Source organism: Entelurus aequoreus, linkage group LG11 (genome assembly GCF_033978785.1).
Source record: "Entelurus aequoreus isolate RoL-2023_Sb linkage group LG11, RoL_Eaeq_v1.1, whole genome shotgun sequence".
Classification (NCBI taxonomy): Eukaryota; Metazoa; Chordata; class Actinopteri; order Syngnathiformes; family Syngnathidae; genus Entelurus; species Entelurus aequoreus.
Window position 1 is genome coordinate 37,774,305 of NC_084741.1, and position 26,849 is coordinate 37,801,153.

At 41.3% G+C, this 26,849-nt stretch overlaps 1 protein-coding gene and 1 long non-coding RNA gene across 3 annotated transcripts in view; one reads left to right on the forward strand and one right to left on the reverse strand.

The window, feature by feature from the left end:
- LOC133660071 (uncharacterized) overlaps positions 1-18,537 on the reverse strand; it is a 59,603-nt gene extending 41,066 nt beyond the window's left edge. The window contains exons 1-2 of the long non-coding RNA XR_009827768.1: positions 18,419-18,537; positions 15,859-15,934 (exon numbers count right to left, since the gene is read on the reverse strand). This is a non-coding gene — a long non-coding RNA (uncharacterized LOC133660071). The remainder of the gene's footprint in view (positions 1-15,858; positions 15,935-18,418) is intronic.
- Positions 1-26,849, forward strand: part of kirrel3l (kirre like nephrin family adhesion molecule 3, like) — a 96,089-nt gene that overhangs the window by 48,567 nt on the left and 20,673 nt on the right. For both annotated transcript variants that reach the window (XM_062063172.1, XM_062063174.1), the window contains exons 2-8: positions 7,215-7,370; positions 12,462-12,611; positions 18,346-18,503; positions 21,459-21,609; positions 21,684-21,789; positions 22,001-22,149; positions 23,235-23,362. In XM_062063172.1, the coding sequence (XP_061919156.1) occupies positions 7,215-7,370; positions 12,462-12,611; positions 18,346-18,503; positions 21,459-21,609; positions 21,684-21,789; positions 22,001-22,149; positions 23,235-23,362 (998 nt within the window). The remainder of the gene's footprint in view (positions 1-7,214; positions 7,371-12,461; positions 12,612-18,345; positions 18,504-21,458; positions 21,610-21,683; positions 21,790-22,000; positions 22,150-23,234; positions 23,363-26,849) is intronic.

Sequence of the window (26,849 nt, forward strand, 5' to 3'; positions counted from 1 at the left end):
AAGACACAGACAATTGTAACAAATATGGTGCAGAACTGAAGAATAGTGAAGAAGAAATGCTGTTGTCTGACTTACAAAACTGCAGGGTGCTGCACCTTCACCCATGCAGGTTGTAGTAGCTCTGGGGTGTTCAAAGCCCAAAGTGCGGCTGGGGTGACCATTTCCAACCCGTAGCTAATTTTTTTTAAGGCCCGCGGCAAAATCGTTAGCATTCCAATATTAGCATGCTAGCTTTTTTTTCCTAATTTTGAAGTTACACTCCTCAGCGTCAAAATATTTTGTTATTAGACAAGTTATGTCTGTTAGCAAGCTAATGTTATCATGCTAGCAATTTTTTTTAGGTATATACCTCAGTCATATTTTAGTAATTAATGCCAGCTAACGTTAGCAGGCTAGCATTTAAAAAGTAATATATTATGGTATTTGACGCATGTTTTAGTTACCACAAACACATTAGCATGACAGATATTTTTTTAGCTAATTTGGCATTTAAACACTTCAGTGTAATATTTTAGTATTTCATCAATGCTAACTGTCAACATGCTATTGTTAGCATAGTACTGTTAGCATGCTGCTGTTGTTTTTTAGCTCATTTTGATCATATTTTTTTTTACTTGACGCTATCTGGCCAGCGTGCTAACTGTTTGCATTTCAGTTCGGCTTTGGCATTTTTTAAATATATATATTGTACTGGTTTTGAAGGTGAAAACTACCAAAATGGCCCTGCATCATTTGATCTGCCAGTCTGAGGCCCTCAGTGGAAAAAGTTTGGCCACCACTGCTGTAGCTAAAGAGTGGATACCATCAATATTGTCAATTGCAATAGGCTTACTGGAGATTAATAGTTTCCATCATTCCATTTTCTCCACAGCTCATCCTCACTCGGATCGCAGGAATGAGTATTTTATAGACTGTTTTTAAATGCGAGATAGGATGCGGGAAACTTTAAACACGAGGGCAAGGGGAAAGAGGGTCAACATTTAACAGTCTCCCAAGGAAAACTAGAGGGCTGACAGTAGGATTAGGGAATAAAACAGTATACATTTGGACTACAATGGATATATCTTAATTATATCACAATAAAGCATGCTGATGACACAACCAAAATTGACAGCACCAAGTTGCACGAGTCTACAATGTAATGTAGCGTCCTGACAGACGTGGCTACTAACTAGTTAGCGCAGCTTTAGTATATAATAATAATAATAATAATAACTGGGATTTATATAGCGCTTTTCTAAGTACCCAAAGTCGCTTTACATGTTAAAAACCCATCATTCATTCACACCTGGTGGTGGTAAGCTACTTTCGTAGCCACAGCTGCCCTGGGGTAGACTGACGGAAGCGTGGCTGCCAATTTGCGCCTACGGCCCCTCCGACCACCACCTATCATTCATTCAACATTCATTCACCGGTGTGAGCGGCACCGGGGGCAAGGGTGAAGTGTCCTGCCCAAGAACACAACGGCATGGTAAGAGGCGGGGAGCGAACCTGCAACCCTCAGGTTTCTGACACGGGCGCTCTACCCACTACGCCATTCCGCCCCCAAGTATATGTCCTTCCACAGTGTGAAGACGCTCTTTTAAGTTACTAATCTTTGCCTTCATGGCGGCAAATAAACGTAAAGTATCATTATAACTAAAGGACGAGGAATAGCCAAGTAGAGCAAGCAGGAGGAGACACAAACTTATGCTAACCTAACCACTAAAGCTAGCTTAACTGTAAAGTAGTGAAACATAAGAATAAATGCTTAAAAGTATGTACATACTTGCGTTACAGCGAGAGTAACCAGCTATGAACAAGAAATTAGCAAGTATATGAATAAGCGTCAAGAAGCAACTAGACTGTGCGAACATGTTCGAAAACAGAAAATGTCTCAATACATAACGCATACATCAGCAGCCAAAGGAGGAGGTTTTGTAATGCCAAATAATATACTTTGATAAACACTATATTGCCAAAAGTATTAGGCCACCTGCCTTGACTCATATATGAACTTGAAGTGCCATCCCATTCCTAACCCATAGGGTTCAATATGATGTCGGTCCAACTTTTGCAGCTATTACAGCTTCAACTCTTGTGGGAAGGCTGTCCACAAGGTGGCTGAGTGTGTTTATAGGAATATTTATCGAGAAGGCCTGGCTCTCAGTCTCCGTTCTAATTCATACCATAGGTGTTCTATCGGGTTCATGTCAGGACTCTGTGCAGGCCAGTCAAGTTCATCCACATCAGACTCTGTCATTTATGCCTTTATGGATCTTGCTTTGTGCACTGGTGCACAGTCATGTTGGAAGAAGAAGGGGCCCGCTCCAAACTGTTCCCACAAGGTTGGGAGCATGGCATTTTTCCAAAATGTTTTGGTATCCTGAAGCATTCAAAGTTCCTTTCACTGGAACTAAGGGGCCAAGCCCAACTCCTGAAAAACAACCCCACACCATAATTACTCCTCCATCAAATGTCAAACTCAGCACAATGCAGAAAGTCGGCGACCTCTTTGCACTATGCGCTTCAGCATCCGCTGACCCCTCTCTGTCAGTTTACGTGGTCTACCACTTGGTGGCTGAGTTGCTGTTGTTCCCAAACTCTTCCCCTTTCTTATAACAAAGCCAACAGTTGACTTTGGAATATTTAGGAGCGAGGAAATTTCAGGACTGGATTTGTTGCACAGGTGGGCATCCAATGACAGTTCCACGCTGGAAATCACTGAGCTCCTGAGAGCGGCCCATTCTTTCACAAATGTTTGTAGAAACAGTCTCCATGCCTAAGTGCTTGATTTTATACACCTGTGGCCGGGCCAAGTGATTAGGACACCTGATTCTGATCATTCGGATGGGTGGCCAAATACTTTTGACAATATAGTGGATATCTTAGTGATGTTTTAAGTGGCTGCTAATAAAAGTAATGGTTAGCAAATATAACTGTTTAAACCCTTATTTGGCGTGTGAATGTAACCCAGGACTTAAGCTTTCTTATTATTTTGTTAAAATAGCAGCCAATGGAGAACCTCCGGGTGTTTAAATCTGGTGAGAAGTGGGTGTTTGTGTGTCTGCCGTCGTGTTCCCTTTGTGTGCCCCGGTTCCTCCCTCGCTCCCCAACAGGAACATATTCATGTAATTAAGCTGCTAATACACCGTCAAAGAGTTGTCTAATTCGGCAACGAGGAATTAAAGGAATCTGGCATGAGTCATTAGCCAGTCGAGATGTTCCGTCGAGCCTTTTCAATAAGGGATCTGGAGAGCCGTGAATCACCCGTATGGTGTAAAAAAGCTTTGGTGCGTCTTCTTCGCTGTGTTTTAACGAAGTGTTGATTGCAGAATGTGAGCGTATGAAATGGTGTGTGGGTGTGGTACACACAAACATGTAATCCCTTTAAACAATCAGCCAACGAAGTGAATTATTAGCCATTCTAAACACTTAAATACACTGGGCAAGATACTTCATTGCAATCAATTTTTACCCGCTCGCTCTCTTTCACGAGAACAAAAAAAGAAAAATCCCAATCTTCTTCTGCCGGGAGAAGATTATGAAAGTTGTCATTACCCCATGAATGCAAAACGTTAAACAGGCAAGTAGCTTTTTTTTGGTAGGAAAATGCTATTCCTCGCTCTGCGCTTGAAAGCCGGAGCTCAGAGACTTCTCACTTCTCACTGGCATCCTCAAATTGGCCCCTTTTTATTCGCACACATGCAGCGTACCTTTGTGGAGCCACAGCTCGATGGGCTATTTCAACACTTTTGTAAGTGTGATGCACAGACACACATCACTCGTGTGCTCGACTACACAAATTTTCTTTTTAGGCTGAACAGGCTGTTAACACCCACTATGGCTCTATGGATGGAAAACAGTATGGATTGGTTGGCACCTAAAGCTTTGTTTTCTATCAGGCAGTACGATACATACTGTTAAGGGTCCTGAATAGTCCTTACCTATCTGAACCGTACTATGGCAATAGGAAGTGTACCATTTCCATATTTATTATCAGTCGTGATCTACACCGGTTTTACCATGAATTAATTAACGTGGACCTCGACTTAAACAAGTTGAACAACTTATTTGGGTGTTATCATTTAGTTGTCAATTGTACGGAATATGTACTGTACTGTGCAATCTACTAATAAAGGTCTCAATCTCCAGGCCTCCATTTAGCCTCCATTTTTAACAGGGGAACCAAATCATCTCGTAAATATTCAACTTTTGGAAGCAGCATCAAACAATGCCAGTGAATGCTTTGCAACTGTGAATAACTACACAAACAATGTCAACGTTGTGTACACCAGAAGGGATCCGCTCAGAAGTGTCATAATGTAGTGTGTGTGTGTGTGTATATATATATATATATACACACACACACACACACACACACACACACACACACACACACACACACACATACACACACTACATTATGACACTTCTGAGTGGATCCCTTCTAGATCCTAGAGTAAGCGTGTATAGCAGGGGTGTCCAAACTTTTTCCACTGAGGGCCCCAAACGGAAAAATTAAAGCATGTGGGGGCCATTTTGATATTTTTCATTTTCAAACCATAACAAAATATATGGATTTTTAAAATTGATTTTACCTTAAGGGGTCCCGGGGACCATTAAGGGTCTCAGTCATTAAAATGTTAAAAATAAGTAAAATTTGTATTATTATTTTTTATTTAACGCTTACAGTAAATCTCTATCAACTTTAAAAAAAAAGGTTTTATGGCTTTTCTGTCAAAAACCACTTTGTTTTTTATAGTAAAACTGAAATATGCAGTATTTAGTAATTAGAGCCCTAAATGGTCAATAATGCATAACACCATTGATTTTAATTCTTTAATATTTTTGAGTAATCAGTGAAAAGATAAATAAAATACCACTAAATATAATTGGGATCCAAAAGGTGCTCCACTCAAAGTGATACATTTTTATTAGTTTTTCTTCTTCTTTTACTTTCAACACTTAAGTTACGAGATGAACTTCAGTTATATCTGTCGATTTTACGTTATAACTATTATTTTGTTTGTTTTGTGCTCTTTTGTCAAAGAAAACTTTGTTTTTATATGGCAACTACACAATATATGCAATATTTACCACATAAAACATTTTAAAGTTAAATATTTGAACTAATTGGAGCTTTGAAAATAATTATATATAACATGGATTTTTTGTCATAGTTTTTTTTTTTTGAGCAGTGGCAAAAAAAGAAAAAGAAAGAAAGACAAAAAAAAAAAAACATCCTGCATGGCAGCTTTGTGTCAACATTGCAACTTTTTCTTGTTAAATTTCACCTCATTCCACTTTTTTTAATGTTCTTTTTTATTTTTTGCAATAGCATTTCCAGAATGTGTGGCGGGCCGGTAAACAATTAGCTGCGGGCCGCAAATGGCCCCCGGGCCGCACTTTGGACACCCCTGGTGTATAAATAAATAATGATAAATGGGTTATACTTGTATAGCGCTTTTCTACCTTCAAGGTACTCAAAGCGCTTTGACAATATTTCCACATTCACCCATTCACACACACATTCACACACTGATGGCGGGAGCTGCCATGCAAGGCGCTAACCAGCAGCCATCAGGAGCAAGGTTGAAGTGTCTTGCCCAAGGACACAACGGACGTGACTAGGATGGTAGAAGGTGGGGATTGAACCCCGGTAACCAGCAACCTTCCGATTACTGGCACGGCCACTCTACCAACTTTGCCACGCCGTCCCCGTATAGTCAATCTTAAGATAGCTTGCAAGCTAGCACGAGTAAATGAGCAGGGTCACCAGTCAGTAACTTCATCAAAGTGTTTCAGGGTTTTACGATAATTTTATTTTACAAAGGTAACATTAACTGTCGAGAGTTTTACTGCAGTTTATCGTTACATCTCTATAGCGTAAATATTAGTAGTGTACTGACAGTAGTGCTGTATTCTATTTGAGACACAGCCCAAGTATCATGGTCCTGTGCCCCTTTGCAACTTTTCTACATTAAAATGCAAAAACATAACTGAAGAAAACCGCTTGGTGCAAAGTTGGCTTTAATCATGCTGCTGGGTGGCGAAAAAGGGTGGAGGGTGCGGGACAGGGTTCAGTCCACAAGCCCGCCCTGATATGAAGTGGTTAATTGGGTGCAGAATAAACACTGCCAACAACCTCAGAAGAGCCCCCAAGCCCTCCCATTCAAATTCAAGAGTGAATAGAGCGAGAAAGAAACAAAAAAAAATGGTGAGAGCGTAAGAGAAAATCCCTGCCACCCTCTTTGGAGAGGGGGGGCTGCTATTGAAAAGCTATTAAACTTGCATTTAGCAGGATTGATTGGGAATGAAGAGGCCTATTAAAAGAGAGGGACAAGGGGACAATGGCGCGACTCTGGTCGCCGTATGTTGCCCTCCTTTCAGCAGCTTTCTTTACTGGTGATGCTTGAGGGGAGGGGGGGTACCCTGTCTGTTTAAGCGCTCCCACCAAGAGAAGCAGTTCAGGCTGTGGGGAGGGGGGGGGGGGGGGTTAGCCCTGCCTGAATAGAGCCCTCTTTATCTTCCCCCAGTCCCCCTTCCTTTCCATTCTCCATTGAGCAACAATGAAAGAGAGAAGGAGAATGAGTTTTTCATTTTTTTTTTTTAAAGACTCACACAGAGAGCCCACTTAGATAACCAACCAACTGTCTCTCTTCCCCATCCTACGGATTAGTTACCTCTGGAGTGCTGCCATCTTCCCCTGCCATCATAGGGTTTGTAATACTCAATCCTTAGCATCGCGGCAAACATTTAGAAACCATATTCATGCTGCGTCTGAAGGCCGGCCAAGCGATCTGTTGTATACCGTACTTAAACACAGCAGCACAACCACGGCAGGTGTCTCTGCTGAATTTCAGGGGGTTCAAACAAAAACGTGTCCCAAGGGACTTTCAGTGAAATTTCAATTGTTTAACTTTTTTTTTTTTTTTTTAAAGTACAGAAAAAAAGCGCTTCATGCCAGTAAGCGTACAAGCATATGGTCTTGGGAAAGAGTTAAATAAGTTATGAGGCACAGCTGACTTGTCTTGACTTGGAAGGGAAACAAATGAAATGCTCACAAAAGTAAGCGTCATCCATCTTTTTTTAAATGACAGTGTATTGAGGGATCACTACGTCTCTGACCGTACACACCTGCTGCCATTTCGATACAATTTGCCCTGATAATGTCAACTCTTGTCAAATTCACAATGTTTACCCCCTCTTCTCCCCTTCCTCTGTCCTTGCAGTCGCCACACGAGCAGCCTACTTCTCCCAGCAGCCTCAGGACCAGGTGGTGGTGTCTGGGCAGTCCGTCACTCTACCATGTGTCATTGTGGGCTACCGGGGTATGGTGCAGTGGACCAAAGATGGGCTGGCGTTGGGTGGTGAGAGAGACCTACCAGGTAGGATCTCAGTCTATGTGGCATTGACTAATTGGGTTTGTTCATTGAAACGTTTAAAGTACACAGTGAACACATTAGTTCCACTGGCATGGAGTTTTTCATAGTACTACCTGGAACCGGTGACCATTTATACCCGGTGTGTCAAACGTACGGCCCGCGGGCCGGATCAGGCCCTTGAACAGGTTTTATCCAGCCCCGCGGGATGATTTTGCTAAGTATAAAAATTAGCCCAAATTTTTGAATGGAAGAAACTGCTGTTCTAAATGTGTCCACTAGATGTCACAATAGCAATTCTTTGTATCTTTGTAGATTATGCTACATTTGTTTAAAAAAATAAAATAAACCACATGCTAGTGCACCAGTCGAGGAAAATGAGCAAACTCCATAAATAAATTTGATATAATTTTTTTTTATCTTGATTGATTGAAAATGAACATCAATGAGTTGACTGATGAACATTATCACATAATTTAGTCGGAAAGTATAAATTACGACAAATAAAGAGAGAATATTAACATGTAAGTGTAAAAAAAACCCAACAACATTATTATTTGTACATTTTCAGAATGTGCTTGTTCTATTTTCAAACAAAGAAAACAATCTGAAGTTGTCTTAATTTTTAAGCTATCGTGCCGTGATTTTACCAGTCCGACCCACTTTGGAGTAGATGTTTCTCCATGGGGCCCCCGACCTAAAAAAAATGTTTTTATGTAGGCTCACCTACATCATTCCCTTCTATTCCATTCTTAGGCCATGTTCACATTTTCATTTTTAGATCAGATAATTTGACATGTGAATGCTAAATACGAATTTTAGCAAGCACTACGGTTGAGAAATATAAATGACATAAATCTGGCCGACGATATAGATTTTAATTCTATTGCTGTAGTGTGATACTGCACGTTGATGACATGTTCTAGTTGATGACAGTGACGACGACAAGCGTGCTCAACGTAATGTCCCTCCACAGAGCAAAACCACTTCTAAGTCACGAGTCTTCACCTCTATGGTGGCAAATACACTAGGTGTCTTAAAAGTATCAATGTCACCAGAGGATAAACAGGACGAGGAATGGCAAAACATGGTGCATGTACACATACCGTAAGAGGATACAAGAAGCCATGCTAAGCGCAAAGCAAGAGCTCTTGAATGTAAACACAGGTGGGCGAATCGATACAAATAGTGATGGCACCAAGTACTGAACAGTATCTGTATATGTTTGATACTACATTTTCTTATCGTTCCAAAATCGTTTTGTCATTTTTGTTAATGTTTTCAAACTAAGGAAATAAGTCCCTGGACATTGAAGGACAAAACCAAAAGAACCAATAGTGGCTTTTATTAAGTTATTTTGAACTGTAAATATTGGATGTAACGAGAGTCAATGAGGAAATAATTTATATTTTTTAGTGATATATTACACCACCATTCTGTGATTTTGTCAGATTGTAACTGATCAAAAAATGTCATCATTATATGAGCTTGAACATTTTAAGTATCGGTATCAGCACCCACAATTCAGTGTCACACACAACTGACGTAAAGTATCCAAACAACAGAATAATAAGTGTGTAGTACATTTTAAAAGAAAGTAACCAGCTATGAACAGTAAATTAGCAAAACGATTCTTATTGGCTAAAAGTGCAACGTTTTTAGTTCCTGCTTGTACTCCTCTACTCAATCTCTACTGAACAATGACGGGACATTGCTTTTGCCTTATCCATTTGTCTTTGTCCTTTATTTTTTTTCCACTGTGGGCTAAAGTGTTCAAAACAGGGGACTTTGACGAAAGAGGGTCTCCAGGCTCTGGATTCTCCTTGGCACTATCGCTAGCCAAAGACTGGGCTGCACTGTATTTGTCCGCCTAAATCTCTGCTTCCACGCCAAATGTCTCGCCTTTTTCATCCGCTTTTAGGCACACAACCCGAGTTTGCGGAAGTGCATGGTAATCCTGAATGTACACTGGATGCACAATGCATGGAACATTTTGTGCGGATGTACCGAAATGTAGGCTCCATACTGAAAAATCTAAATACTTGTACTGTTACACCCTCAGGAATCATTTTTTGTTCCTTTTTTGATAAGAATGTTTGAAAAAGCAACCATTACTACTATGACCATGTATAAGACCGCTTGGGGCTCGGTTGGCTTCAGCTCAAGTGTTAACAACTAAAGTACATGAATCAAACGCATGTGACAATTCTTAATCTACTAATCAGCAGACTGCCGCCAAACTATGCTGACCTAAAAAGGTCCAAATTGAATGTTTTGGAACCCTTTAAATCTTTTGACAATGTAACTGAAGGAACTGAACCAAATATTACTAGATGGACTTATTTTGGTTCTTAAACGGTGTTCGTAAATTGAAAGGTTTGTACATGGGCGGTATAGCTCGGTTGGTAGAGTGGCCGTGCCAGCAACTTGAGGGTTGCAGGTTCGATCCCCGCTTCCGCCATCCTAGTCCCTGCCGTTGTGTCCTTGGGCAAGACACTTTACCCACCTGCTCCCAGTGCCACCCACACTGGTTTAAATGTAACTTAGATATTGGGTTTCACAATGTAAAGCGCTTTGAGTCACTTGAGAAAAAGCGCTATATAAATATAATTCACTTCACTTCACTTCACATTGGATCACTTTCACCATAAGAAACAATGGAAACATGAATAATGGCTTCCAGCCTCGCCAACAATCCATATTTCAGTAAAAATGTGTACACTTTGGAGACAATATAAAGCGCTATACAGTACTGTATGTCAAACACAACAAGGGGGTGATGGATCAACTTCTTTTGCATAACAAAGACAAAACTAATCAGATTCAACAATGAAAATATTTAGTGGAAAACAGCCCTACAAAGTAGTACAGTAGCTAACAGGAGCACAATGCGGACTGAACAGTGAGCACAGGAGAGTGATCAGCCCGTCCACAATGGATATGCTGCCGGGCATAGAATTGGCGGCACTGCAGGCACACACAGTGTGGATGAATCGTTCATACACTGAGACAATGTTTGTATACCACATTCTGTCAGTGGTTCGTAAATCAAAATGTTTGTTCATCGAGGGGTTCATATATCTGCGTTCCACTGTAGTTGGTGGAAACAAAGCTGACATTTAAATGGCATTACAGTCATTCACGCTTTTAAAAGTGTAGTTTTTAAACTCCAATTCACGCTCTTAAAGTACCAGTAGAGTGGAAATTCAAGTTGACCTTATATGCTTATTTGTGTTTCCTTGTATCCATTAAACCATAGCCAATTGTATTTACAATCCACAAAGTATATGAACACACAGTTTAAACATCACAAAATGCCACAAATTCAGTCAGCCATTTTGAATATTGCTCTCTAAATACCTTTGGCTATTTTCGGAGATTGACATCATAGTAGTAACACTTCTGCACACTGACCATGTTGTCAGATCAGTCATACTGGAAATACGCAAAAATTGGAAACAAATGCGCAGTTTATCATTCACAATTCTTATGTAAGACAAGAACACATATGCTTGGCTTTTTTATGCATTTTAAATCGTAAATAAATAGCTAACAGTTGATTCAACAAATCGAGGGTCCTCTGTTGCGCTCATTATACTCTCTTTAAAAATATACAGCAACTGCCAACGATGTTCCATTTACTGTATATGTCTTGACCTGAAAATTAACCAAATATGAGTGATATTGTTATTACAAGAATCAATGCAAACAGACTATTTTAGCGGCACATTGATAACAGTGTGCTAATGCTAGCTTACGCTGCTATTGTTGACACACTGAGCAGACGGCTGCTTCTGCTTTATCTCAAACTTGCTAAAAGTAAATTATTGATAATTCATGCATGTCTCACCTGGTAGTAGACAAATGTGGCCCTGCTCTGACAGGCTGGTCGACTTTCACATCCACCAATATGGCAAAAAAGACACTTCCTGCAGGAATTTATTTTTGACCCTTCGTAAGTATTGCGATCTTCATCTTAACGGAATTGTGTGGGTCGACATCCCAGCGAGAGTGGAAATATTACACTGTTTTATTCTGGTTATTGTTAGTTTGTATGTTTAGCACCTAGCAATGCTAGTGTCGCAATGAAAATGCATCCATCACTCAGCTTCTAAAACTTAATGCTCATCCTCTTTGTGTTCGGGCTCAAAAATATAAGGTCCTGGATCATAATTTTCCTAAAGTAATAGTTGTTGGCTCTTACAAAGTCTGCTTGATTAGCATTGTTGTTGATAAGAAAGGAATCTTTGGTTCCTAGCACGACGTCAAGCGATCACCCGCCTAGCTTCCTCAATATCTCTCAAAATGGCTCGGGAATCTCTGTGAGATTGATACTATTTTAATCATATCTATTTATTTGCAAACTTTGGAAGTCGTTTGGTGTCATAAATCAGACATATATGATAATAGCTTCAATATAGAGGCAACTTATTTTTCCACTATGGTACTTTAAAGTAAATCGGCTGCAACTGCAAGTCAAATCTAAAGATTGAAGTGTTCACACTGTGCGCAGGGACTGATACACCACTCGATCGCACGCTGTTCGTAACGTTTGATTATTTTGCACAATGAAAGTTTAGTCGAGGTTATTGCTCGACTGGATTGTACATGTAAAAGTAATAACACCTATTTATTTTGATGTTTGTTCCCCGATCAATGCCATGTCCCTTCATAAACCGAGCCTACCTTTGTTAACCGTTTGGGTTTTTACAAGATTGAATGACGAAAGGTCGGCGACTGCTGCGCAAATGGACCTGTAATTTGTTGTTTAGCTTTTTAAGGTTCTAGTAGGAAGGCCGATAATCAATCGGCTTTTGTCACACGCTGACATTTGAAGACTTGGGACTTTCTCTTGGCCCTAGGGCCCTCGTCACCGTCTTTATTGTGTCTGCGCTTCAAGGACAGGCTCCTCATGCGTTTCATTTGCCGCCTCATGCTGCTCTGCACACACAATGGCTCAATCCTACTGAGGTGCTGCCTGACTTCATTCGGAACCTAAAGAGCTTTGCCACATTTGTCCAAATCTTCCCCCATTCATAGTTGTGTGTCATTACGTGTTTATTGTTGCTGACTCTTCTGTGTTCTGGCTTCACGCAGGCTGGACGCGCTACTCCTTAATGGGCGACCCGCTATCAGGCGAGCACAGCTTGCTGATCGATTCGGCAGAGCTGGTGGATGATGCCGTGTACGAATGTCAGGCGACACAGGCGGGCCTGCGCTCCCACCGTGCCAAGCTCACTGTGCAAGGTAAGATACGCAGCTCAGACCGCCGCCGCTTTGGGAAGCGTCCAAACGTCACAAGAGACGAGTGTAATAGGAGACAAAAGTCGTGCACAATGCGTAATTATGCCATTCACAACATGCAGGCAAATTAAAACGACATTGCATTGTATACAATTTGACTCCCCCTCCTTAAATGGTTTACAATTTGAAAAATGATTTATTATCACCTCTCGGTGATAAATCTAATTTCTTGATGGAAATGCAAGGTGTAGGGCATAATTCAACTAAGGCTCAGCCAAGAGACGCTATAGGGGGAAGCAAAAAAAAAAAGAAAAAAGTCAAGACTGTGGACGTCCCGGGCTAATGTGATTGCAGCAATCACAAATGACTCGCGTCGTCACTTGAAAGTCGAGGTCTGCATAGTTAGCACATTTTACAGTGAGCCACAACATTTGTCAACCGCAAGGCAGTTTTTACATTAACACGATGCGAGAGATCCACTTCTTCATGCAGAGGGTTGTGTGTGAGTGGGGAGGGTAGGCGAGGGGTGGAGGTTAGTGGGTATGGGGGGACAGGTCTTGTGGGAATGAACAAAGCACTGCTGGCATCTGGTGGCATTTGAGGGAATGTCACTCCCTATAAATCCAACTTTGGCCCACACGCTCATAAAGGAAGAAATGTAAAAAATTTAGAGGCGGCAATCTTATGACACGGCATGATGATGTTCAGCACTGAGGCATTTAAGTGTGTACTGTGAGTTCACACCGACAAAGAAAAAGCTTGATATCAAATAATGTACACTACAGTACATGCTTTGAGTACATACTATTTAATTTAACATTGTATTAATTTGTATATACAACGTGTGACAATTGTATTGCATTACATGATGTATTTTCGTAGGGTTTGGTTCCCTTGTGTGAGCTGAAAATGTTTGGAAAACACTGCTATCCTTCAATGCAAAGGGTGACATTTAGTCCAAATAAGTATTACATTTTTATCAGTATTTACAATCCCAGCACTGGTACACTAATACAGTAACAATATTACATACTGTATTCATTTTCCAATTGCTCTTACTGTAATTTAATATATTATTAAACATTGAGTCTAAACTTACAGCATTGACCCGATCATAAGAAGACCCTGAAAATGTACTTTAAGACTATGATCGCAGCGTTCAGGGACACTTAGTTTTTATGGATATCAATTACCGTATTGACCCAAATATCATACAAAACAATACATATGTACAGTAGTACCTCAACATGGGAGACTGGTTCTGTGATGGAGCTCTTGACTTAAAACACTTGCATCTCAAATCAATGTCTCTCATTAAATTGATTTCAATTAATTTAAATCAGTGATTCGCCTCCAAAACAGCAATTTTAACATAACATACCTTTTGGAAACAAAAGCAAATTTTGGATTAATATTATATGAAAACTAAAAAATTTACTACAAACAACTACAGTAGTTTTATGAAGTACCGTAACAATTTACTGTGTTTACCTTAAAAAGTAGACTTCTACTGTATCTCCTTCCAGCTGCGTCTACATCAAACACCATTTGCAGCTTCCCTATATTTTCATGAATAAATGTCCACCATTTATATTATTCTAACATTCTTGGCTGGTGTTAGACTCATTCTGCTTCTGTATGGTGCAGACTAGCAGTGATATGATCCAACTGTTTCGCAAAGTTAGTTAGACGCTGCTTGGAAAAAGTGTGTTATGTCGATCGTTAGCCGTAAGCTAATACTAGCGAGTAAGACTAGATGTTTCGTCCGGACCATACAGCGTAAACTGTGACATTTGCTTTGCCAACTAATGACAGGAATACTTGGAACTCAAATTTTCATAACTTAAAGCACAACAATAAGTCGAGAGACAGCTCTATGTATAAACACTATAAACACAGTCTCCACGTTTCGGTTTTATCTCTCCGGTCGCTCCGATACACTAAATTAAAAGTATTTGGCCACTTGCCTTGACTCACATATGCACTTGAAGTGCCATCCCATTCCTAACCTATAGGGTTAAATATGATGTCGGTCCACCTTTTGCAGCTATTACAGCTTCAACTCTTCTGGGAAGGCTGTCCACAAGGTTGCGGAATGCGTTTAAAGGAATGTTCGACCATTCTTCCAAAAGCGCATTGGTGAGGTCACACACTGATGTTGGTCGAGAAGGCCTGGCTCTCAGTCTCCGTTCTAATTCATCCCAAAGGTGTTCTATCGGGTTCAGGTCAGGACTCTGTGCAGGCCAGTCAAGTTCATCCACACCAAACTCTGTCATCCATGCCTTTATGGACCTTGCTTTGTGCACTGGTACACAGTCACGTTGGAAGAGGAAGGGGCCCGCTCCACATTGTTCCCACAAGGTTGGGAGCATGGAATTGTCCAAAATGTTTTGGTATCCTCGAGCATTCAAAGTTCCTTTCACTGGAACTAAGGAGCCAAGTCCAACTCCTGAAAAACAACCCCACACCATAATTGCGGCCCATTCTTTCACAAATGTTTGTAGAAACAGTCTCCATGCCTAAGTGCTTGATTTTATATACCTGCGGCCAGGCCAAGTTATTAGGACACCTGATTCTGATCATTTGGATAGGTGGCCAAATACTTTTGGCAATATAGTGTATGTGAGTGACACGAAGAAAAGCCGTGCCTTGCTTGGGGAGAAATTATTCGGCACCACCTGTCGGTTTGCATGCAAAGATGTATCCAGCCACAAATCTAAGACAATCCTTTTTTTTTTTTTTTTTTTCTTTTTTTTAATAACATCTTATATGCGGGTCAATGCTATGAAAAGAGAAGAGGAAAGAGATCATAAGCTACATTTTGTTTTGTCTGAAGTTCTCATCTCATACTCCTGAAGGAAGATAAGTTAGTAACTTCATCAAAATGCCTCTGATCAATGGAGTCTGGTGGCTGATGGGCCATGCTAATGTTTAATAGACATTTAAATAAGGAGGAGGCCATCTTGGGGGGTATGTTTATATGTAGGCATAACAAGAGCTAAAAAGACGAGGCGACTTTTCTTCCTGCGTATGAGTATTTACGTGCACTCGCCGGCGTGCCAAAGCAATCCGGCACAGTGAAAGGAGTCAACGTCTGGAGTGCAGTCAGGGGAATCGGCATGGAAATTAAAATCACCTAGCACTCGGATTCCATTAGTGTCTGCGCGGCGGCAACGGAAGGACCTCTGACAATTCAGACACACACAGTGAAATTGGTTCGGTGGAGGGAGCGAGAAAGGCCAACACATACCCTACGCTCACGCCGCTCCTTATTGGTCGGGGAGATGGACGCCCTCATCAGGGGTGGCACGCTTGGCTTGCAAGTGCTGCGGGAGAAGCCATGCAGATAAATGAACAAATAAGCAATTCAGTCCAAACCTAGCAGGAGCAAATGCAACAATAATTCTAGTCTCTGGAAGGAAAATAAAGAATGGAGAGGGTAGTTTGCTCCTCAGATGACGGCCAATCAGCTGTTTTGTGGAATTAGACGCATGTGATCATGAGAGGATAAGGTTAGCCTGTTAGGCTGCGTTCATACTTGCCATCTTTGGTTTGGTGAAAACCAACTCTGGTCTGGATGTTTCTCTGCTTGTGTGCTTTGTTTAGTGAATGCAATAATTCGAAACAAACAAGTGGGCCGAGACCGCTTGAGCGATGGGTCCGCTTTAGAGATGTCCGATAATGGCTTTTTTGCCGATATCCGATATTGTCCAACTCTTAATTACCGATTCCGATATGAACCAATACCGATATATACAGTCGTGGAATTAATACATTATTATGCCTAATTTTGTTGTGATGCCCCGCTGTATGCATTAAACAATGTAACAAGGTTTTCCAAAATAAATCAACTCAAGTTATGGAAAAAAATGCCAACATGGCACTGCCATATTTATTATTGAAGTCACAAAGTGCATTATTTTTTTTTAACATGCCTCAAAACAGCAGCTTGGAATTTAGGACATGCTGGAGGTTGAGGTGGTCGGGGTTGAGGTGTGTGTGTGTGTGTGGGGGGGGGGGGGGTAGTGGGTAGCGGGGGTGTATATTGTAGTGTCCCAGAAGAGTTAGTGCTGCAAGGGCTTCTGGGTATTTGTTCTGTTGTGTTTATGTTGTGTTAAGGTGCGGGTGTTCTCCCGAAATGTTTGTCATTCTTGTTTGGTGTGGGTTCACAGTGTGGCGCATATTTGTAACAGTGTTAAAGTTGTTTATACGGTCACCCTCAGTGTGACCTGTATGGCTGTTGACCAAGTATGGATGGATTCGCTTGTTTGTGTGAAAAGCCGTAGATATCATGTGATTGGGCCAGCACGCAAAGGCAGTGCCTTTAAGGTTTATTGGAGCTCTGTATTTCTCCCTGCGTCCGTGTACACAGCTGTGTTTTAAAAAGTCATAAATTTAACTTTTTGAAACAGATACCGATAATGATAATTTCCGATATTACATTTTAAAGCATTTATCGGCAGCCCGATATTATCGGACATCTCTAGCCCGCCTAGACGTGAACTCTGGTGCAACTTGGTTCGCTTGTGCCAAGTAGCAAAGGATACACGGACCAGTGTTAAAATGACAGCAAAAGGCATATCAGAGAAAATAGGTTAGAGTTTAGCGCTATGTGTCTGCTATCACTCACGGCGCTCTTTAATAGTATATTTTAGACATTTTTGGGGGAAAAAATAACCTGCAAAGTATCAAGCAGACGGAATAATTGATTTGTATCACAAAAACTGCCCAATCATGTCCTTACTTTATGCATACCGTAGTACCTCAACTTACAAGCTTAATTGGTTGCATGACTCAAAACACTTGTATCTCAAATCAACATCTCCCATTGAAATTAATTGAAATCAAATTAATTGGCATTTGCCCACCCCCAAAACAGAAACATTTGATATGTAACACCTTTTAGAAAGATAAGCAAACTGTTGTATAAAAACAAGACAATAGAATGTAGTACAATACTATGTACTAACAACTACAGTACTTTTATGAAATAATGTACTGATAATGTACAGCCTTTACCTTGGAGAGTATACTTGTATGGTATCTCCTTCCACTGTTTCTCAGTCAAACACTGTACCAGCAGCTTCATGATATTTTAATGGATAAACGTCCACCGTTTATAAATATTTTAAAATGATTGGCTGGCGTTAGACTCATTCTGCTTCAGTACGGTGCAGACTAGCAGTGGTACGCTCCAACCGCTTCATCAAGTTAGCTACACTTTGTCATGTTTTTGACAATTTCTTTTTTTAATTCAATGAATATCATCCACTTCTTCGTGTGAGCACTGGGACATTTGCGACGCCATTATGGCGGGGATGCGAGTAACTCAAATTTGTGCTTGTAACTTAAAGTATAACAGCTCTTATCTCAATACACTCTTAAGTCGGGGCACATTTAAGTTGAGGTACCACTGTATTTGTTATTTAGTCTGCCACTTTTGGTCCCATGACAAGTATACCACAGCTAAGTACCTACCGGTAATTGTCACAACAGGTTCCGTACACTTCCACAGTGTGGGACCGAATATAAAACCTGCTGTACAAGGACGTTTGGTGTTGTTGGTTGCAGTGTTGTAGGAATACACACCTGATATGATGCAATGAACTACAATTAAAATATTAAACAACCAAATCCAAAATGTTTCTTTCGACAGAGCTCTCGTATTGGTGCAGAAAATGCTGACTCAGGACTTTTTCATGGCTTTTTTCCATTAAATTGCTTTTTTTTTTCCCAGTCCCTCCCTTGGATCCCGTAGTGGAGGGCGGTCCTGTCGTGCGTCTTAAAGCACACACGCCATACAACCTCACCTGCAGATCCTCGGGGGCCAAACCGGCCGCTGAGATCACCTGGTACAGAGATGGCGAAGTCATGGACACGACCATTTACTCCAAGGTACATGCAATATGTAGCCAGCGTTTTACCACCAACATTAACGTGACGTTGAAACTGAACTCAGTGCAAAAACTGTTGAAAACCTCCCACTCACTTTCTTTGTCTCACATAGTTTTCAATCACCACCCTTTTCTCATAAGGTTTGTTCACTCGCTCTCTGCAGTCGCCCTCCCCTTTTCACTCACGCCTCTATAACCCCCTACTCTCCTCCGCCTCCCCTCCACTAATGCAGCGACACTACAGCATAACTGGAGCATGCCAAAGCTCAGACAGGCATGAGGGTTTCATACAGTAAGAGTTTCTGCAGAGAGCGAATCACCAACACAACAATGCAGAAACACAATGGGGGTGCGGCGGAGCGTAAGTCAGGCACGGCTGGGAAAGTGTCACATTTTTCATGCTCCCTGACCACGCTAAACGACGCTAAACACCACATTTAAGGAGGCGAGCGCTTGCAGTGAAGAAAGGGTGAACGGGGAGGACAGGGGGTGGGGGGAAGCACATGAGGAAGAAGCAAAACAAAATTCTAAGCCAGAAAATTAGGGATGTGCCGATTGATTGCTAGTAGTCGATTTTCGTGAAAAGGTATGTGACAGACCATTGCTGATTATTGCCGATCACAAATGCTGATCTTCTATAGTCTAGAGCAAGGGTCCCCAAACTACGGCCCACGGGCCGGTTTAAGGCCCACCACCGACCAAAATCCGGCCCGCGGGAAGTCCCAAGTAAAATTTTTTATTTTTTTATATTAATTATTATTTTTTTAAATCTGTCCTTTCTAATCCATTTCTACCGCTTGTTACTCTCGGGGGTCTCCTGGCTACTCAGGCAAATCATATTGTCTAAAAATGCATTTCCCATTGATAACGTGACATCGCGCTTGCACACTCTTTCAGTCAGTTAGTGCGTGAGGAATATATATATATGTATATATATATATATATATATATATATATATATATATATATATATATATATATATATATACATATATATATATATATATATATATATATACACACTACCGTTCAAAAGTTTGGGGTCACATTGAAATGTCCTTATTTTCAATGAAGATAACTTTAAACTAGTCTTAACTTTAAAGAAATACACTCTATACATTGCTAATGTGGTAAATGACTATTCTAGCTGCAAATGTCTGGTTTCTGGTGCAATATCTACATAGGTGTATAGACGCCCATTTCCAGCAACTATCACTCCAGTGTTCTAATGGTACAATGTGTTTGCTCATTGGCTCAGAAGGCCAATTGATGATTAAAAAACCCTTGTGCAATCATGTTCACACATCTGAAAACAGTTTAGCTCGTTACAGAAGCTACAAAACTGACCTTCCTTTGAGCAGATTGAGTTTCTGGAGCATCACATTTGTGGGGTCAATTAAACACTCAAAATGGCCAGAAAAAGAGAACTTTCATCTGAAACTCGACAGTCTATTCTTGTTCTTAGAAATTAAGGCTATTCCACAAAATTGTTTGGGTGACCCCAAACTTTTGAATGGTAGTGTACATATACACACAGCCCGGCCCCTGGCCACATTTTTTTAACCCAATGCGGCCCCCCGAGTTAAAAAGTTTGGGGACCCCTAGTCTAGAGAGAGGATAATATAACAACTGATATATAAAGTTAAAGTTAAAGTTAAAGTACCAATGATTGTCACACACACACTAGGTGTGGCAAAATTATTCTCTGCATTTGACCCATCACCCTTGATCACCCCCTGGGAGGTGAGGGGAGCAGTGAGCAGCAGCAGCGGTGGCCGCGCCTGGGAATATTTTTTGGTGATTTAACCCCCAATTCCAACCCTTGATGCTGAGTGCCAAGCAGGGAGGTAATGGGTCCCATTTTTATAGTCTTTGGTATGACTCGGCCGGGGTTTGAACTCACAACCTACCGATCTCATAACAATGTAACAGTCGGTACACGACTCGTAAGACAAGGATCGGATTGATCCATAAATTAGTGGTGTCGATATTAAGGGTAGATCAGTATGATTAATACTAAAGGGATCAGATTGATATTTTCAATTTCTTAAAATCATCTTTCGATGTTTTTGTTAACGTTACCAAACTCAGTGAATAATTCCATGGCCACTAGAGGACTGAGCGCAAAAGGGTTTAAATAAGTAGCAAATAGCAGTTTTTATTCAGTTATTGTCTACTATTGAGTTTGTTTTGATCACACAATTGTATGTAATAAAAGAAAATAAGGAACTAGTTTAAAATATTGTGTTGATATTGATACATTTTCAATAACATCCACCATAGCATGTTATCGGTATTGGTATCGGCTGATCTCAATCATGGATGATCGTATCGGAATCGGCAGCATAAAACAGTGATCGGAACATCCCCACTAAAGATAGGAAAGTGCATTTTAAGAAAGCGAGGGGTGCTGACAGGGTCTGTGGTGTGATTTGATCTAAAAAAAAAAAGATTTTTGTGTTTCTTGCTGAGGAAGAGAAAGCGATGCTTCATTGATTTTGGTGTCCAGAGAAAATGCTCAGCTAGCCGTTTCTTTTTTTCCCTAAAAAGATGTGACACTACTGCCGCGCTGTCACCACCACCCCCAAAAAACAGACTCCCTAACACTTTGGCCATGATGCTATTTTCCCTCTTTGTGTGTTTGAAAGGGAGCGCGCGGCCTCACAATCTACACCTTGCCTCACTTAGGCGTATTGATTTCCGTGAGCAGTAAATAGATTTAACAGACGATGACAAACAAGGCGCTGACGGCGAGCACTCTCAGAAATGTAGGAACAGCAAAAAAAATCCCCATGCTGCGTCATAAAATCTGCTCATTTATTTCACCGCCGGTGCCAAAGAAGTTTAAATTAAAATAGCGTTAGCGGCGTGCGCATAAAAAACAGAAATAGGGCAACACGTGGAGGCTGTACCTTTCCTTCCAGCTGGATCTCAACATTACTCTGCATTGTTCCAGACACTGATGGAGGATGGGAAGAGGGAGGCAGCTGTCAGTATGCTTCCAATCATCCCGGAGGACAGCGACTCCGGCCGCACCTACACCTGCAGGGTTCTTAACCCAGCTGCCCCTGCTGGGAGACAGACATCCATCACTATCAATGTCCAACGTAAGCTCCAACTGCTTTCGTTCAATACCAGTCAAATTGGTTCATTCTCATCGCAATTATTTGCCACCTTGCAGACCCTCCTGCTGTGGTTTTATCAGTGCAGCCTCAGACAGTGACCGAGGGCGCCAAAGTGCTTTTCATATGCACTGCTTCAGCCAATCCTGAAATCACCGGCTACAGGTAGAGACCCTCACACTCTTGCTGCAAAAGCCCGCCATCCGAAACCTGCTCGTGTTCGGATCATTTGGTTGAATGAGCCATTTGATTGGCAGCTTTTGATTATGATTGGCACACGCCATGAATGAGCTAATAGCCACTTTGACATGCATGGCTAAGTACCTTCCCCGAGCTCATCATCTGACTGTATAATGTGATTATTCATCCGTCCCAGGTGGTCTAAAGGAGGAGTACCCATCTCCGAGGCAAACGGGGACAGCCTGGAGGTGACGGTGGACTACTCCTACTTCACAGACCCAGTTTCCTGCGAGGTGTCCAACTCTGTCGGCAGCACCAACGTTAGCACCCTGGTTGATGTTCAATGTAAGTTCAACTCTCAATTTATGGACAGCTTTTTGTTCGTAATCTGTTCCAAAAGGTCAGACGAACATCCAATGGTATGAAAATTTGTTCCAATCTGTTGAAATGGATAAATTAACATTTACCTTTATTATGATGAGTGGAGACGGAGTCACTTCGCTACATGTAATAAATACAAGACAAGACAAGACACAAGACATATATATACTCTATTAGCCACAACACAACCAGGCTTATATTTAATATGCAACAAATTAATCCTGCATAACAAACACCTAGGTGTTTGTTATGCTAGCTCCTAGCTCCTAGCTACTAGCTCGAGCTAGTTATAGCAAGCGATCAAATGTTTGGAAGCGTACTCACGGTATCGCGTCTGCGTCTGTTAACGAAGTCAAAGTCCTCCTGGTAAGAGTCTCTGTTGTCCGAGTTCTTCGATCTTGACTGCATCTTTCGGGAATGTAAACAATGAAACACCGACTGTGTTGTGTTGCTGACTTCCCTCGCAAAATACTCCGCTTCGCACCGACTTTTTTCTTTGCTTGCTCAGCTTCTTTCTCCATAATGCAATGAACAAATTGCAAAAGATTCACCAACACAGATGTCCAGAATACATCCAGAATGAGATGAAAACAGCTATTTCATATTGGCTTCAATGTGGAAGCCATACCTGTGTTCTACTGGCTACGTCACGCGCATACGTCATCCTCAGAGGCGTTTCGAACCAGAAGTTTAGCGGGAAATTTAAAATTGCACTTTATAAGTTAACCCGGCCGTATTGGCATGTGTTGCAATGTTAAGATTTCATCATTGATATATAAACTATCAGACTGCGTGGTCGGTAGTAGTGGGTTTCAGTAGGCCTTTAATGTATGTTCAAAATAAACAAATATATAACTTTTGCCCAAAAATATTAATATGTATATTAAAGTGGCCCGGAAAAAAACCAAAGTACCACTTGTTTAGTCATGACTATGGTTTAAGAGGGGACAGACAGAGAAGAAAGAAAGAACACTGTTATTGTAAGCATAGATGTTTGGCTTGAGGGGTTAAATGATAAACATATTGACCAACAGGCTGCTTCTCCACAGTTGGCCCCAGATTTCTGTCAGGGCCCAAGCCAATGACGGTGGACATTGGCATGGATGCAGCCTTCACATGCACATGGACTGGAAACCCTCCTTTGACCCTGGCCTGGACCAAGCAGGGCTCAAGCGAGGTAAGGCGATAAACAACATCCCTTCAGAGGGAACATTCACACATGGCCTTCAGGCAAGACTCCTTCACACATTCTTCTCTCGACTCAAAAAGCCTCTCACTCGGGCTCCCCTAGGGGCCAGGCCTTTGGCAGAGAACTGTCTGCCCACTGACGGATTTACACCTCGTCAAAGTGTACATACTGGCTGTCATCGCGCTAACTCAATCACTTCAAGAAACAGTCAGTCAAAACATCCACATCCTGTCAGCCATGGAGTTGCTGTCGCTGCGTTTGAAGGAACAACTATTCCACCCTAACTTTACTATCTTGGTAAAAGTCTTTCAGCCACGTCCCACAGGAGCATCTTTCCTCGCTACCAATATTCTTTTCTGACGGTAAGCTCGGAGGTAAAAAAAATAAAATAAAAAAAACCTCAGCGAAAGATTGATTTAAGACGCTGCGAGCGCCGCCGTCACCTCAAAGACTGAACACTCATCCCCTCAGAGGGAGAAAGCAAGACATTTTTCTAATCCACCCACGACCACTGTCCCTCACACAGCCAAGAGTAATGGATTAATTGGGTTAGCGTGTAAGTGTGTTGAAAAAGAAAAGTGGAGAGTGGGGGTGGGCTGTGTGGAAATGGGAGGAAGGAAGGTCTGAGTGGAGGTAAATGGATTAAGCACAGCTTGATAGAACGACAGGATCAATGAGCTAAGGAGTGAGTGCAGCCGCTCCGGAGGCCCATTCACACTATAGCACGCCCGGTTGTGTCCTCACAGTTTAATGACAATCTTACCAGGCGACGTCACTGCTCACCGGGAATGTGAGTGTCAAATGATTAAGGACAATTAAATTACACCTTGACCACCGGCCACCGCCTTCATCGGCAGCCGCTACTTCGACAATGAAAAGACCGCCTTTATATAAGGTGCCGTATTTCAACCATTTTTAACAAGTCTCAGAGGTCCCACCATTGTGTGTTGCTCAAAATCTCGCCTTGATGCTGGAATATACAGTTTGAAAGTGATTTTTGCAAGCCCTAGTGGGGACACGCCATTTTGTGTGCGCGGGTGTAGCTTTAATGGTAACGAGGTGTTTGTATCCACGCCTGTCTCCCAGAAGAGCTATTGTGCACTTTATCTACGGTACTTTGTTTTCCACATATACACTGGAACTGCACTTGTTCGACGTAATACATGTTTTATATCACATACGACGAAGTAACATTAAGGAGTGGGACAGGTGACAGTGACACAGACGTTAGCAACACTAGCATAGCTATGCCAGCTACAGTGCTAACATTTTAGCAACAACATGCTAGGTTAACTTATTCACTGAAGAAAAAAACTAGTTCTCAAACTTACATCTTTCATGTCTGTAGCTGATTGACAGTTAGCAAAGCTGCACAATGTATTTTAAGGTGTGTAGCGAAGCCTTTTTTTTTTTTTTTTTACCTAGGAGGAAGATGATGGATATTTCTAACTATTGGTGTTCATGAAAAAAAAAGACTATTAGGAAGCATATTTAGGCCTGGGCCCATAATACATTTTGCTGGACTTTTTTTTTGTCTATTGTCCCACAAATTCTTGCCGATTAACAATTTTATTGTCAGCATTATTTTAAGACCAAATGAAGTACTAATGTAATCACAATGTATAATAATACAATATGCCTTTTAAGCTTGTATTTCTCATTAGTATTTTTTATACTGTAACTGGAAGGTCAGAACTGTTAACTATCCTAAATAAGTCCACAATTAAAGGCCTACTGAAATGAATTTTTTTTATTTAAACGGGGATAGCAGATCTATTCTATGTGTCATACTTGATCATTTCGCGATATTGCCATATTTTTGCTGAAAGGATTTAGTATAGAACAACGACGATAAAGATTGCAACTTTTGGTATCTGATAAAAAAAAGGCTTGCCCCTACCGGAAGTAGCGTGACGTAGTCAGTTGAACATATACGCAAAGTTCCCTATTGTTTACAATGATGGCCGCATGAAGTGAGAGAGATTCGGACCGAGAAAGCGACAATTTCCCCATTAATTTGAGCGAGGATGAAAGATTTGTGGATGAGTAAAGTGCAAGTGAAAGACTAGTGGGGAGTTGAAGCTATTCAGATAGGGAAGATGCTGTGAGAGCCGGGGGTGACCTGATATTCAGCTGGGAATGACTACAACAGTAAATAAACACAAGACATATATATACTCTATTAGCCACAACACAACCAGGCTTATATTTAATATGCCACAAATTAATCCTGCATAAAAACACCTGCGTGTTTGTTACGCTAGCTCCTAGCTCCTCTGCTAGCTCCTAGCTCCATAGAACACGCCAATACAATTCAAACACCTGATCAACACACACAATCACTCAGCCCAAAAGACCGTTCACCTAACCCAAGGTTCATAAAGCTTATATATTTTTAAAAAGTTACGTACGTGACGTGCACATACGGTCAAGCTATCAAATGTTTAGCAGCCAAGGCTGCATACTCACAGTACCTGATATTCAGCTGGGAATGACTACAACAGTAAATAAACACAAGACATATATATACTCTATTAGCCACAACACAACCAGGCTTATATTTAATATGCCACAAATTAATCCTGCATAAAAACACCTGCGTGTTTGTTATGCTAGCTCCTAGCTCCTATGCTAGCTCCTAGCTCCATAGAACACGCCAATACAATTCAAACACCTGATCAACACACACAATCACTCAGCCCAAAATACCGTTCACCTAACCCAAGGTTTATAAAGCTTATATATTTTAAAAAAGTTACGTACATACGCAAAAAAAAGTTGCGCACATACGGTCAAGCGATCAAATGTTTAGAAGCCAAAGCTGCATACTCACAGTAGCACGTCTGCGTCTTTGTCATCCAAATCAAAGTAATCCTGGTAAGAGTCTGTGTTGTCCCAGTTCTCTACAGGCGTCTGTGTATCGAAGTCAAAAGTCCTCCTGGTTACAAATAGTGGACTTGAAGTGGGTGTGGCATGGATGATTGTTTGGCGCCCAATAAAAGACTTGATGGAGGATTCTTCAGTCAGCAGATGTTAAAGCATATAATGCAGTTCTTCCATCTTGACTGCATCTTTCGGGAATGTAAACAAAGAAGCACCGGCTGTGTACTGTTGTTGCTGACTACGTTCGAAAAATACGTCCATTTCGCACCGACAACTTTCTTCTTTGCTTGCTCAGCTTCCTTCTCCATAATGCAATGAACATGATTGCAACAGATTCACGAACACAGATGTCCAGAATACTGTGGAATTATGAAATGAAAACAGAGCTTTTTCGTATTGTCTTCAATGTGGAAGGCATACCCGTGTTCGCCGGGCTACGTCACGCGCATACGTCATCCTCAGAGGCGTTTCGAACCGGAAGTTTAGCGGCAAATTTAAAATGTCACTTTATAAGTTAACCCGGCCGTATTGGCATGTGTTATAATGTTAAGATTTCATCATTGATATATAAACTATCAGACTGCGTGGTCGG